Below are 13,418 nucleotides of genomic sequence, written 5' to 3'. Positions count from 1 at the left end.
TTGTACACGGAGCTCGCTACTCCAACACGAGTAAGTTTTTAACACCCGTCATGCTATCTTACATTTACCTCAATCCGTCCCGATCTCGTCTTTCTTTGATGATTTCGTCTTCTTGGACTCGGCTTTCTTCTTGGGCTCAGCCTTCTTCTTGGACTCGGATTTCTTCTTGGGCTCGGCCTTCTTCTTGGACTCAGCTTTCTTCTTGCGCTCGGTGGTCTTCTTGCCAGACTTCTCTATCTTGTCGTCCCACGCAAGTTTGATCCCTCGTTCCTCCTCCCTCTCTGTGAGCACACGCCTAGATTTCCTGCCAGCTCGAGTACGCTCCTCTAATTGCCCATTCCACATCTTGAACCATTGCTTGGTACGCGTACTGGGGTCCAGATCCATCACCTTTCTTCGGCGACCCTTCATCTGGGTCAAGATCCTTTGCGCCCGGTCTGGTGGGAACTCCGTAATTGTGTACTCTACCAACCAGTCGGGCACCTCTCCAAGGTTCCGGCATTCGACACGCTTCACAATCTGGCCGTCGACCTTGTTGCGGACTGTGACGTACATGCCTAGCACTTCTTTTTCAGACTTTCCAGGTACCTTTTGGTCAGGACTTGCTTCTCCTGCAGGGGGTAACTGGCTTGCTTCATTGGAGTCGTCCGTGGCCGCCGGGGTGTCGTCGATATCTTCGTCCATCTCGCTACTCAACTGCTTCTGATCTCGTACCAGCTCTGACAGAATTCGCTCAAACGTCCTCAAGTTACTTGTGTTAACCTCAACACCTTCGGCAACCTTAAGGATGAGATCCTTGAGGGAAGAAGCATCCTGCGAAACAATGTCGGTCGCTGGCTCGACGCTTCCCTCGACAACTTTGTCGACTGTCTGGGCAGATGCGTCATCTTCCCCAGCAATATCATCCACCACAATCTCATTGTCCTCGACGCGGCTAGGAACCGCCTCCTCAACAGACTCAACGTTCTGGGATTCAAGGTTAAAGTCAAAACTAGCGCCCTGAGACGCCTCGTCCAACTGCCTCAGGAGGGTTTCGGTTTCAGAGTTTGGCTCGATTGGTGCGGAGCCCTCGCTGTCTTCTAGAGAAGAAGCTGTGGCTTGCTGTGGGTCATGTACTGCCGGATTGTTGAGGACGTCTTCTGTTTCATTGACGTCTTGTGGTTCGTTAGCCCCTTCCTTGCCATCCCCCAAATCCTCAGTCAAGGCCTCCACAAGTTCGTTGAGATAAGAATGCCTCTCCCCCTCTGATTTCCCTGCGAGCAGGCCGCTCTGTTGGAGGGCCTGCTCGATAGCCCTCTCTCACGTTGGCCAGCCCGGCCGCATCGTTCTCCACGAACTGGTCAACCTTGGCCATCATCTCGTCCCAGGACTTCTGCCTTTCGGGGGTGTCAACGGGTTTAGGATTTGGAATGCCCTTTAAGATTCTTTCCTCTTCTTCAAGGGAAGCAATATCCCCCCCCCAGGTTCGGCTCCCCGTCCTGACCTTTGTCGCGCGATATACCAAGAATTTGCTTTTCGAATCGGTCTACCGCTGCTCTGCCCTTGTCTTGAGTCTTTTGCATTTCCTCTTCACTAACAGGCTCAGCCACAAAGTACAATACGGCGGGGTCCAGCGGTCTTGTTTCAACATGGAGTCGTAGCGATTGCTTGGGGAATTTCTTCGAAGCTCTGTCCAAGAGCTCATTCAGGAGACCGATACTTGCTTTGAACTCCTCGTCACCAACCTTGCGGTTCATTGTTCCATGGATAGCTTGATCCATCTCCTCAAGGCTAATGTACTGGAACCCAAAAATCCGTTCGGTGTTATGGAAAGCAACAAAAATGCCGTCCATGCGTCCCATTCTTACTTGCAAGGAGTACTTGAGAAACGCCGCTCGTATCATGTCATAATATTCGCGCTCGAATGAATTCCATTGACCGAATCGGGAATCAATCTCATAGCCGACGCCTTTTTCGTAATCGCCTACGTCCATGCGGATGGTAACAACAGCACGTGTTTTGAGATCAAAGACACCAGTGCCAGGGAGCCTTTTATCGCGAGCATCAAGCTGCGAACGCATCATGAAATCGCCCAGGGTGGTGTAATGAAAAGCTTCGTCGGCATTTTTCTCTTCGTCCGAGAGCTCGTGAGAGCGAGATCTCCTATACTTTTCAAAGTGTTCCTTTGGCAGAGTCAGGAGCTTTTCCATGGATTTCCCCAGCATACTTAGGACATTCGCGGTATCAAACTCCTTGTCGGCATCGATAGCATACACACCGTCCTTGTAACGTGCGAACGCAGCCACCGGTGCTCGGGTCAGCATGGTGAACGACTCAAATTCAACTCTAAAGGATTTTGACAACTGGTCAAAGTTTGGTTTCCTCCAATCTGACAAAAGGAAGTGGAATTGTGCGAGCATGGATGTCATACTTGAAGTTGAACCACAGTACTTCTTACCGTGCTTCGCACTCAGCTTTGTCAACGTTTCATCCTTTGAAGAAGTCACATATTCCTTCAATGCGTTGAAATCGAACTCTTTTACTGGCATGATTGTGCCCAGGTAAGGGTCAAAATTGTAAACCTGGGTGCGCCTATCTTGGAGCTGATAAGGCCCAGCGTTGAACAGAACCTTCTCCAGATTGTAGGCCAGCTGAGGAACATCTTTTGCCCTAACCTTTTCGACTGGTTGCAGCGTCATTTCCCTGGGGAGGAGTCTCTTTATTCCAGACTTCAGCTTGGAATCGCGTGTCTTCACGCTTCCAGTCTGTTCCTTTAATTCGTCCAAGAGTTGTTGTTCTGTCGCTTCGGCATCCTGCACTGTGTCCTTGCTTCTGGGCAGAAAGGCGCCATCCTGATCGGTGACGAATGCGACGGAATCGTCATGAGTGGATCGAAACGTATATAAGGATGCCGGTGATATCTTCTGTTGTAGTTTCTCGCGCAGAGAGGTCCATACTGCAGTTTGTTGAGTTCCCGCTGATGAATCTATCTCAAGCGTATTGTCTTCGTAGATTATTTCTTCTGCGTTACTTGATTCTTGAGTCTGGAACTGGGACTTGGATCCCCTCTTCTTCTTTTCCTTATGTTCGACACCATAAACTCTTCGGACCACATCCAGTGCCTCGTTGAAGTTGGCGTCATTACTAACAGCTTCCACTTGTTCCTCCACTTCCTGTGCCTCCTTCAAATGTGCTCTGCTCAGACGTTCCTGTAATGAGTCTGGGGTAGAGTCGAGAGGTTTCGGAATGTTCTCAGTGTGAGACTTGGAGTCTGTAGGTAGTTCAGAAGCATTGTCCACGTTGGGGTCTGTCGCAAACGATCGGAAGGGTGTACATTGTCGAGAATATCGTACATACGGTCGACAAATGCTTGCAAAGCCGGCTGGAGAGCCAAGGCCTCTCCGAACTCGAAGCATTGAGGCGTCCTTCACTAAATTGGTCAACGCCGAAGGGGAAGAGGGAAAAAAGTCAATCAGGGTTGACGATTCACAATGGAGGGGACTTCCAAATGTACCTATTAAAAAAAAAAGTTCTATACAAGCATCAACGACTTCGGTAATATCTCGGATATGAAGCTATGACACGTGATTGGCTAGCTAAAACACCGGGCACGCAAGGAAGGTATCCATTCCCATACAGTAGCGCGACACCTCGTCATCCTGGAGCCGCCCCCCCAAAGTGTCAAGAGGACATCACAAAGACTTCCTCTTGAAGCGCTGTCTCTTTCCTGGTATTTTCTCATGCAATAACAATGGGCGCGAGTGACTCTAAGCTCGTTTTCAAACGGGGCATATTTCGATTATGCGAAGAACGACATATACCCGCAGATGATGCCTACTGGACCTCTGTTCGTTCACTCCACCATGAGTCTGTCTTGAGAGTGTAGCTCGTGTGCTAACATTATGCTTTCCAGTTCTGGGAGCTCCCTGAATCTTCCGAGGACGTATTTAGTTTGTTCACGCCTACAGATATTCGAAGGACTCGCGACCGCGCCCTAGAAAACCTAGAAACCCTTATCCTCGCCGTCACTTCTCGCCTATTCATACTACGTCATCATCCATCTTTTCCTGACCCCGAACTCGCTCCGGAGCGCGAGGCATTGAATTGTGTCCGGGTCCTGACCCGGATCTTGCCCTACTTATATGAGAAAGACTCTCTAGGAGAATGGGAACAGCAGTTCTTCTGGGGACAGCGGAGGAAGCGCACTCGGCAGGCTGCTATTGCTAATGAAATCCTCTTCGACGAAGCCCAGGAAGCCGAGCGCAAAGCCGAATCCGCACATTTTGAAGAGGTCAAGCCACTTGCAGAAGAGCTGGTTGATACATTGGTGGATCTGCTATTCTTTTCCGACTTGACATTGCCGCGGCAGGCACATGGACGGGCCAAGGTCAGCTATGCGATATGGCAGAGTGGCGTGGGATGCAATACGGCTGTCGCGACAACAAAGGAGTATGAAAGCAATCGATCAGAAATCCTGCGCCTTCTCCTGACCTTGGCTGGCCAGAGCCTGTACATGACAGCCGGTGTCCTTCCACAGACTGGTGTGCGAACCTTGACTCATCTATGTGCATGCCCAGATAAACAAGTTGTGCTCTCCGTGCTCTGTTCTCTGCTCAATACGGTCCGTCTGCACATATATCCTCGCATGGATGAATGCTAATTTGCTTTGCTTTAGACGTTAAAATACAATCCTGCAACTTGGCGCGTCCCTTACAACACCCTTGTGTTCAAGGATGGCAAGCAAATGCTTGTGACATACTCTTTGCATTTTCTTTTGGTACTTCTTCTGTATCCCATTCCCGAAAGCCCGTCGAATCCTTCGCCCAAAAACTCTTATCGTCATTTCCTAGGTCGGCTGCATCGGGCTCAAGACTTCCAATTCATCGTTGATGGAATGACCCGGATACTAAACCAACCTCTTCAAGAGAAGACTTCATATCTACCGGGTACTCAGTCTTCTGGTCATTTTGCGCCTGAGATACTGATGCTTTTTTGGGAGATCTTGCAATGCAACAAGAGGTTCCGATCTTTCATTGTGGATACCGAGAGAGCGCACGATTTTGTCGTACTCGCCCTGTTCTATGCCCTCGAGTATAAAAATGACGCTACCAAGCAGGGAGTTGTGCGTATGTGCGCCTTTTTGCTCCAGACTCTAAGTGTAGAGACGAATTTCGGTGTCAACTTGAACAAGTACTTCGAAGGGCAGGAGAGCTTGCCAGTTTCCATTCGTGTGCCAGGCTTCAGGGGCACATATGCCGACTTTCTCATACACTCCATCTACAATCTGATCACCACGAGCCAAGGAAAGCTGTCGGCGATATACCCGGCTCTGTTGGCGGTGATTAATAACATCGCCCCTTACCTCGAAGGCCTGAGTAGCACTAGCAGCTCGAAACTGATGCAGCTGTTCTCTTCCATGTCCTCGCCCTCGTTTCTTCTCGCTAATGAGACCAACCATACCCTTTTGCACTCGCTTTTGGAGTCTATCAATTCCATTCTAGAGAACAAATATCGCAAGAATCCCGAACTTGTGTTTGCTATCCTCAGGAATAAGAAGCGAGTCGAGGCCCTACGCTCATTCACTCTGGAGAGTGGGCAAGAAGAGATCGAGAGACGAAATAGAAGAAGAAAAGACTCTGGACATCATGCTGATCCGTTGGAGGCTACATCCGTTCGCAGCTCAGTCGACAGCCTGAGAAGTCCAGGCAGCGCCCACCCGCGCCACTCATCATTGGAAGAAGTCCCAGAAGACGGCGCGTTTGCAATTGGGGACGACGATGACGACGATGAAGAGGATGACGACAGTGATGATGAAGAGCACCAAGAGACTCCTGCAAGGTCGACTTCGAGTGAAGCACCTTCCAGGAGATCATCGACTCCCAATGCTGAGGATGCTCTCCCAACTCAGTTGAGGGGGATGTCTGAGAAGGCCCGCGGTAAGATGCCAGCCGGTGTTCCGAGCTTCTCACGTCAGAATAGCACCACAAGTTTGGGTGGGCATTCAATATCAGGGCAATCACAGGCGGGTGCATTCGAGCCAACGGCTCACTGGATTGACAGCTGGTTACTAGAACTGCCGTTGCATACAATCCTCACCATTATCCAACAGGTCTCAGCTCTCTTGCCGCGTCAAGAACTGGCAGCCGATATCCCGACACCAGAAACGCTTCGGCAGATCTCAGGTGTTGGAATTGTAGGTATCGAACCTTCAGCCCCTCGCGTACACTCATTTGAGTGGTCTCAGCTCGCTCTGGGCTGGTATGAGTCTCTTTTATGGGGAGTTATATTCACAAACGAGATGCAAGTTTCGAGAGGAAGTATGGGAATATGGAACGGGACTTCTATTAAGCTCTTCCGAGTTCAAGAAACAGCCCCAGAAGGTCCAACTCTGACTTCACCCCGGGGTGCTGTTGACGCAGTTGGCAGCAACATAGTGTCACGAATAGGGCAGATCAATCTTCGAGGTGGGCCGCAAGGTAGTAACCAGCCGCCACCACGCAACAGTTGAGGAGTTCCAAATCCATCGGCAGTAGCCATCCATGTACATATAGGCCAGTCGCTTGCTCGGCAACGGACCGTGGAGCTTCGCTAAGGCTATCTACAAACCCCATCCAGTACCCTATTCCCAAAGAGGAAGAGTTAGCTACAGAAGCCAACCAAAAGCTAGCACGGAAAACTGTTGGTTAGACTGTTTCATGACCTCGGCGCATCGCAACGGTTCATGTAGGATTAGACACCAGACGGTGCGGTGTTACACAATGAAGAATGGGCTGCATACAGGCGTTCGGATATGGATTGGAGTCTAAGAAGAAGCCGAATATCTCGGATGGATCATCAAGGCAACTTTTTCACGGTCTCGACTGTTCTTCCATACATTCTGTTATCACATGATGGGATGAGTTGTCAAGCCTTGTTGTCTCCTCAGCCAGCGTTTCATGTCTATCCATGCGGTGTGACAGATGGAGGTGGCTAGTTTGTTGTCAGGATCAGCCACAGCCAGATCACCATCCAGGAAGCCCCCGCTTGGAGTGTTCCACACCAGCTGAGTTTCCCTGTTTTCAGAAGCAAAAGTTGGCAGAAGGTAGTAGCCGAATAAACATGATTTGTCTAACCATGCACCAAACTGGGTCAAAGCCACGTCTGATGCTCAAAGTGATCATTTCCGAAGCCGCAAGGGGATTTGCATGCACCGCCACTATTTACCAGGAAGTTATCCTTTTGTACCAATCACGACATGATTCGGACCATTTGTGCCGCCTTCCCCATGCACTAAAGCCACAGCGGGTGTCAGCCACGTCAGGGTCTTCTTAGTCCACGCAGCTATCACGACCGGGGTCAGGGTCCTCCGTTATAAGGGTGGGTGTAAGGGTCCTTTGATTTTTGGCCGGGTTACGAAAGCAACTCAGCTCGTGAAAACGAGTCGCATTTGTTTAATTTCTCGGTCTTTTCCATCTTGCCTGTTTGTTTTGATCTGTTGTCAAGCACCTATCCACCATATTCGGCCACCCGTGACACCATATTGTATCACGCAGTCGAACATAGTTGAGTTGTACAGTGAGAACCTAAAACATGTCAGAGCAACAACAACAGCCCGGAGACTCCGGCGAGGAAATCCAGCCTTATCGCATACATGTGAGTGTAGACATAACGCCGCTGTTAGGGACACTACTAACCCCCTTCCCAGGTATCGAGTAAATATCTGGACATCACGCGTCAGAAACTAGAGCTTACCCGACTACCTCATGAGCCGTCTTCTAAAGATTGGTGGGAGCCAAAGTCTCAAGTCGAATCTCTAGTTGATTTCTGGTGAGCTAAACTCCTCGTGTGTAAACAATCCATAACTAAACTCACATGCTTTGTCCAGGCAAGAATCGTTCTTGTGGCGGGATCACGAAGAAGAGCTCAACAACACATTCTCACAGTTCAGAACCAGCTTTCAGACTTCCACACCGCCAACACCTGTCCGGATTCATTTCATCCACACTCGTTCACCTCATGCAAACGCCATCCCTCTTCTCCTGATACCGCCTTTCCCTCTCACTAATCTTTCACTTGGTCATCTTGTCCAACCCCTCAGTGATCCTGAAGATGCTGGGGGCGTCCAACCCTTCCATGTTGTGATCCCATCATTGCCTGGGTTGGGGTTCAGTGACACCCTGCCCCCAAGTGCCCCTCCGGTTTCTACAACGGCCAAATTGTTGGATGACTTGATGAGAAGATTGGGTTATGAACACTATATTGCCAGCAACACCGGGTCTGCTTCTATTTCCCCAGCTGCCATTGATTGGAGACTGGCCCGGCATCTCTCGAACAACTTTCCAGAATCTTGCTTAGGATTCCATATGATCGCACCTCCTCTTACATCCCCTACACTTTCTGATTCGGCAAGCGAGTGGCTCAAGTGGAAGGTGGCTCGTATCCTCAGCTCTCCGGTTCTTGGATATACCAAGGATGATATCATGGCTACACAGAAGCGGAAGACGCCACGGTTGAACAAGAAGAAATCTGCCATCAATCTGGGGCAAGGTGACCGCAACGATTACGAGCCCAACACCCTCTCTTATGCCCTTTGCGACTCGCCTACCGGCTTGCTGCTCTATGTGCTGAAGGTCCTTCGTACCGTGGGTCCTAAAAAAGAGCTTTCTCAGAAGGACATTATCACCCTCACTTGTCTGATTTGGCTGCCCGGTCCTGAAGCTGCTCTCCGATTCTGGGCACAATGCGCTTCAGAGATTGAACCCGTGGAGGAAAAGAAACGTGCCAAAAAGCCAAGGGTTGCCATTAGTGTGTTCAATGGCGACGAAGACCAGAGTGAAGAGCAAAGAATACTGCCTCGACCTAAAAAGGTAAGCTATTCCTGCCCCGCCTGGGCGAACAAGGACTACCAGGTGGTGCATCTGAACCGAGCTTCTGGAACTCCCGGGTTCTTAGCTTGGGATCGACAAGATGTGATCCTGGATGGGGTGCGTGGTCTGGCAAAGGCAATCCTGGAAAAGGACAAGAGGATGCAAACTGCGGAGCAACCTGGAGCGACGCTTCAGAACCAGCTTGAAACACAAGACGGCCGTATAGCTCAAGCGGATTTATCCGGAACGACTGTGCAGGAGCCGAAAGCCAGTCCCAGCGAGGCTCCAGTCAAGCAGGAATTGCCAAAGCCGATAGAGGATGAGAATCAACATCTGGTTCCTCCACCGGCGACCTCGCATGGTAGCGCTAACTGATGGAGAGTTAGACGAGGATGAATTTTGACATGGCTTATGAAGAGAGGGGGGGGAGGAGGAGGGACATAAATTGATACCACTGCTTATTTTCGTAACACTTTTCTGGCTCATAATAATAACCGACGACTTCTTAATGATATCAACACTACAGACAACTTTTATTTTCTGATTGGTGACCAAGACTTTGGTGATTTGTGAAAATTACCAGAAATACATGCTATGACATTCTCCATTGACTTGACATACCTATCGTAGTGACATTATGAACAATGTCACTTCTTTTTGTAATGTTACTTGGTATTGACCTAGAGGAAACATAACCTCGCGCAAAGGAGCTTGAATGCTGTCAGATATTCAATGAGAAACTTACATTACATGTGGTGGTTAAATATATATCCGAAGAGACATTGTCAGATATGTATGTTTTCTTCCCGATTGTAGTAATAATTGAACTTGTGATATCCAGTTCGTTGCGTGGTAGGTTAGTAGGTAGGCTGTTGTAATTCAAGACAGCTATGGCTATGGGGTACGTACCGCCCTAGCGTTTCGAAGCTGAATGTTCGTCAACCACCACCTAAGCTTCGACCCCTCGACATCCAGCTCTCATTCATACCAACAACCCCGACTTAACAAGTTGACACTTTTAAACTTGTGCATCTGGGCTATCGGATTTCACGTCCAGAGCTAAAGCGACCCTATATCCTGCACTTCACTTATAGCGACAATGCGCTTCGAAGCGGCCAATATCTCGTAAACGTTTCGCCGTCTGCTATCACCAACATGTCAAATCGATACGACCGACCTCCTCCCCGTGAGGGCAACGGCTACGGCAACTTTGGCCGCTCCAACGACGACTATAGATCTGGTTATCAAAATGGATACGGAAGCGATCGTTATGCCACGCCACCAACTACCCAGCAACCGCGACCACCGCCTAGTCTTCGACAGATGTCGTCGCGGTCACGTATACCACAAACCCAGTCGCAGGGGCAAGGGCAATCACAGGTCTCTGATACTCATGCCGCACGACAAATCACCGAGGTTATAGACCACATCAAGAAAGAATGGCCTTCAATGTGCCAAGACGACTGCGTTCCAGTTCAACTGTCGCTGCAACTTCTCGATAAGAGCTCGGTTGGTCGCGCTCATGAATACGGCCAGTTTCAACAATCGCATAATTATCTCCAAGAGTCTCTGAAGGGCATCGTTCATGAACACCATCAGGGTTTCAACAGTTCGATCGGTACATTCCACAAGATCCAAAGCAGTATTCAGCAGTCGCAAAAGCGAGTGCGGGCACTAAAGGAGTCGCTGGCCAGCTCGAAAACGAGCCTCTGTGCGACAGATCCAGAGTTGAAGAAGCTTTCCAAATCATCGCAAGAATTCGATGCGCTTTTGCAGACACTCAATGAGCTTGATGATCTCCGTGCCGTACCAGATCAACTCGAGGCAAGAATATCCGAGAAGCGTTTCTTGACGGCTGTAGAGGTATTGCAGACTGCTCTCCGGAAGCTAAGAAAGCCTGAACTAGACGATATAGGCGCCCTAGCTGACCTGAGGAGCTATCTTGCGAACCAAGAGACTGCTTTAATGGACATCCTGGTGGAAGAGCTACATGAGCATCTTTACCTCAAGTCACCGTATTGCCAGGAGCGATGGCAGAACCTGGCCAAGACGCAAGGTGCTGTAACAGAAGGTTATACCGACATCAAGCCCATCGCTCCATTTCACATGGTTCTCGATGCCATTGATGTCGACAAGACAATCAGAGAGGATCCAATGAAGAACCCCGAAGCCGATACATTCTATTATGTCGGGCTACTGGTAGAATCTCTTAACCGATTAGGGCGGCTACAAAATGCTGTCGAGACACTCAAACAGCGATTGCCAGTTGAACTCTTTACTATCGTTAATGAAACTATCAACGAAGTAGACCAAAGGCATCCTAGTTCCCTGAGGGGTGGCTCAGCCAGAGGCGATGGTCTTCATGTATATGGCACACGCGAAACACAAATGAGGGCAGATGTTATCTACGATCTTTTGTGGTCGCTATACGGAAAGTTTGAGGCCATTGGAGAAGGCCACCGCGTCTTCCACGAATCCATCAAAGTCCTCATCCGACGAGAAGGCGCCGGTAACAACAGCGCCCTCCTTGGCAGCTTCAAAGAGTTGTGGAATCTTTACCAAAACGAGATTCGATCTTTGCTGCACAACTACGTTACAACAGACGCTGACGTTTACCAATTTGATTCCCCAACCCCAGGGGATACTCTTCACGGCAAAAAGGATGTACGCGAGCATCTCTTCAAGTTCTCGGAGGCCAACACGAAGTCTGTTGAGATGACGAGCGAATATGATGCACTTGACAGTATTATACAGGACGCTGTCCCTGGGTTGAAACAGGACAGGAAAGGGCGAAGCGCGCCAGAGGGAGGGAGAAGGGGTGGCGATGGCGGTCACGGCAGCAGTCATCAGACGACAGGCTCGTACAAATCCTTGGTGGAACCAAGTGTCTTCAATATGAGCTTGCTGCTGCCGCCGACATTGGTGTTCTTGCAGCGACTCAAAAGCATCGTGCCTCCTGGCTCAGACCTCGCCGCAAGCACACTGACAACTTTTCTGGACAATTTTTTGGTCAACGTTTTCCAGCCACAACTGGACGAGACCCTAGCAAAACTGAGCGACACTGTATTTGGGGAAGCAGACGCGTTTTCGCAGGATTCGGCCTGGAACCAGGTTGCACGTCGACCTGTGTTCCGAGGAACGACGGCCTTCTTTGAGGTCGTAACGGCATTCTGTCGCATGCTTGGCACAATACCACCAGACCAGGCACTCAGCTCGCTGATCGTAACTCAGATGATGCGATATTATGACCGCTGCTTCAGCTGGTTCAAAACACTTGTGGTCAAAGCCCAAGACCCAGCTACAGAGATCAGTAACGATAACCTGAGATCATCAGCGCGCTTCTCTCTGGATCAAGGAGAATTACAAGAAACTATGAAGAAACTCTTCACGGCAGAAGAAATGGATTGGGAATTGGCCGAAAAAGAGATTCACTTATTGATGGAGCTCACGAACGAAGCGCCACTAGATTCGGGCGACATCATCCAAGATCGGGATTCGATTTCGTCTCTTTGTCTTTTGTATACCAGCATGAAATGGCTTGCTGTCAAGATTTCCGGGCTGCGTCAAATCACGACACACGATACCGACACGTCACGACAGAACCTGCCTCGACATTCAAATCGACGATGGACTCTTATGAACGAGCCAAGCAAGGGGGCTGGTGAAGAGGGTCCTGTGTCACTACCGTTGACACAGGAGACTGTACAGTAAGTTGCACGATCCAGTGATTAGAGTATTATACTAATCGGCGACCAGAGCATTTGACAGCATCGTATCTTCTTTTGAAGAACTCGCAGGAACAGCACTTCTCACCCTCCATATGGAGATTCGGTGCCGCATAGTCCACTCGCTCGGCGTTGCCTTGTCACCCACGGTGGCACCCTACCTCCTCGACCAGGAGGTCAGCGAACCTGATCCGCAGATTCTGAACCTCAATTCAGAACTGGTCTTCTTTGATGAGACCATTGTCAAGTTTCTTCGAGACAAGGAGATTGCATTCATCAGGTCTGGTCTGGGTCTGCTCATCAATTGCTACCTTGTAAGCAACGCAGGCAAGGCGTCGCCAATGAACGACAAGGGCTGCGGGCGTATGCAGCTCAACATCCTCGTACTGCAGCAAAACCTCAAGAACGTGGAAGAGGGTGTAGACCTGGCGCGTGCAGCAAACTACTTCTCTCTATACGAGCAAGGAGCAGATGCTATCGTAGAGAAGGCAAAGGAAGACAAGGCGCAACAGCGGGGCACAAGCGCGCAAGACCCCGACAACTTTTCTTACGATGAGCTAAAGGCACTCGTGGAGCTATGTTACAGTGAAGCCATGGCAAATCCCGAGCGTGGAATCGCCACAGCAGCCAAGAGGCAGATGCAGGACAAACTGCTTGGGCTCAGCGAGCACATGTGGCAGACATAGGTGGAGGCGATGCGTACTGCATTAATGGTTTAAAGCTTAGTAGAGTTGAGGTATACATGTAAATGATGGCAGGGTACCTAGTCAAGGCGTGCGGTACAGTAGAGCAGTAGCGATGCATGCATGATTGAATGACATATCAGGATTGAAACCAGCACAGCCCGTTCACGGTATCAAGTATGATT

The 13,418-nt window shown here is 49.8% G+C and overlaps 4 protein-coding genes across 4 annotated transcripts; 3 read left to right on the top strand and 1 right to left on the bottom strand.

Moving 5' to 3' along the window:
• Positions 1 to 69: 69 nt before the first annotated feature.
• On the bottom strand, positions 70 to 3,395 carry FPOAC1_010757 (uncharacterized protein; the record flags this gene model as incomplete). The annotated part of the gene is made up of 3 exons (XM_044855146.1): positions 70 to 1,101; positions 1,304 to 1,434; positions 1,484 to 3,395. 3 exons carry the CDS (start codon positions 3,393 to 3,395, stop codon positions 70 to 72), a joined length of 3,075 nt encoding a protein of 1,024 aa, XP_044702459.1.
• Positions 3,396 to 3,730: 335 nt separating this feature from the next.
• Positions 3,731 to 6,487, top strand: FPOAC1_010756 (uncharacterized protein; the record flags this gene model as incomplete). The annotated part of the gene is made up of 3 exons (XM_044855145.1): positions 3,731 to 3,826; positions 3,893 to 4,600; positions 4,655 to 6,487. 3 exons carry the CDS (start codon positions 3,731 to 3,733, stop codon positions 6,485 to 6,487), a joined length of 2,637 nt encoding a protein of 878 aa, XP_044702458.1.
• A 1,061-nt stretch (positions 6,488 to 7,548) lies between these two features.
• Positions 7,549 to 9,200, top strand: FPOAC1_010755 (uncharacterized protein; the record flags this gene model as incomplete). Its single annotated transcript, XM_044855144.1, has 3 exons — positions 7,549 to 7,611; positions 7,664 to 7,785; positions 7,844 to 9,200. The coding sequence occupies 3 exons, from the start codon at positions 7,549 to 7,551 to the stop codon at positions 9,198 to 9,200; spliced, it is 1,542 nt and encodes a 513-aa protein (XP_044702457.1).
• Positions 9,201 to 9,980: 780 nt separating this feature from the next.
• SEC8 (exocyst subunit) lies at positions 9,981 to 13,236 on the top strand (the record flags this gene model as incomplete). Its single annotated transcript, XM_044855143.1, has 2 exons — positions 9,981 to 12,532; positions 12,582 to 13,236. The coding sequence occupies 2 exons, from the start codon at positions 9,981 to 9,983 to the stop codon at positions 13,234 to 13,236; spliced, it is 3,207 nt and encodes a 1,068-aa protein (XP_044702456.1).
• Between the last annotated feature and the right edge of the window lie 182 nt (positions 13,237 to 13,418).

The sequence above is a fragment of the Fusarium poae genome, chromosome 4 (genome assembly GCF_019609905.1).
Source record: "Fusarium poae strain DAOMC 252244 chromosome 4, whole genome shotgun sequence".
Classification (NCBI taxonomy): domain Eukaryota; kingdom Fungi; phylum Ascomycota; class Sordariomycetes; order Hypocreales; family Nectriaceae; genus Fusarium; species Fusarium poae.
Note: the sequence above shows the minus strand (reverse complement) of the source record. Positions and strands in the feature narration are given on the sequence as shown.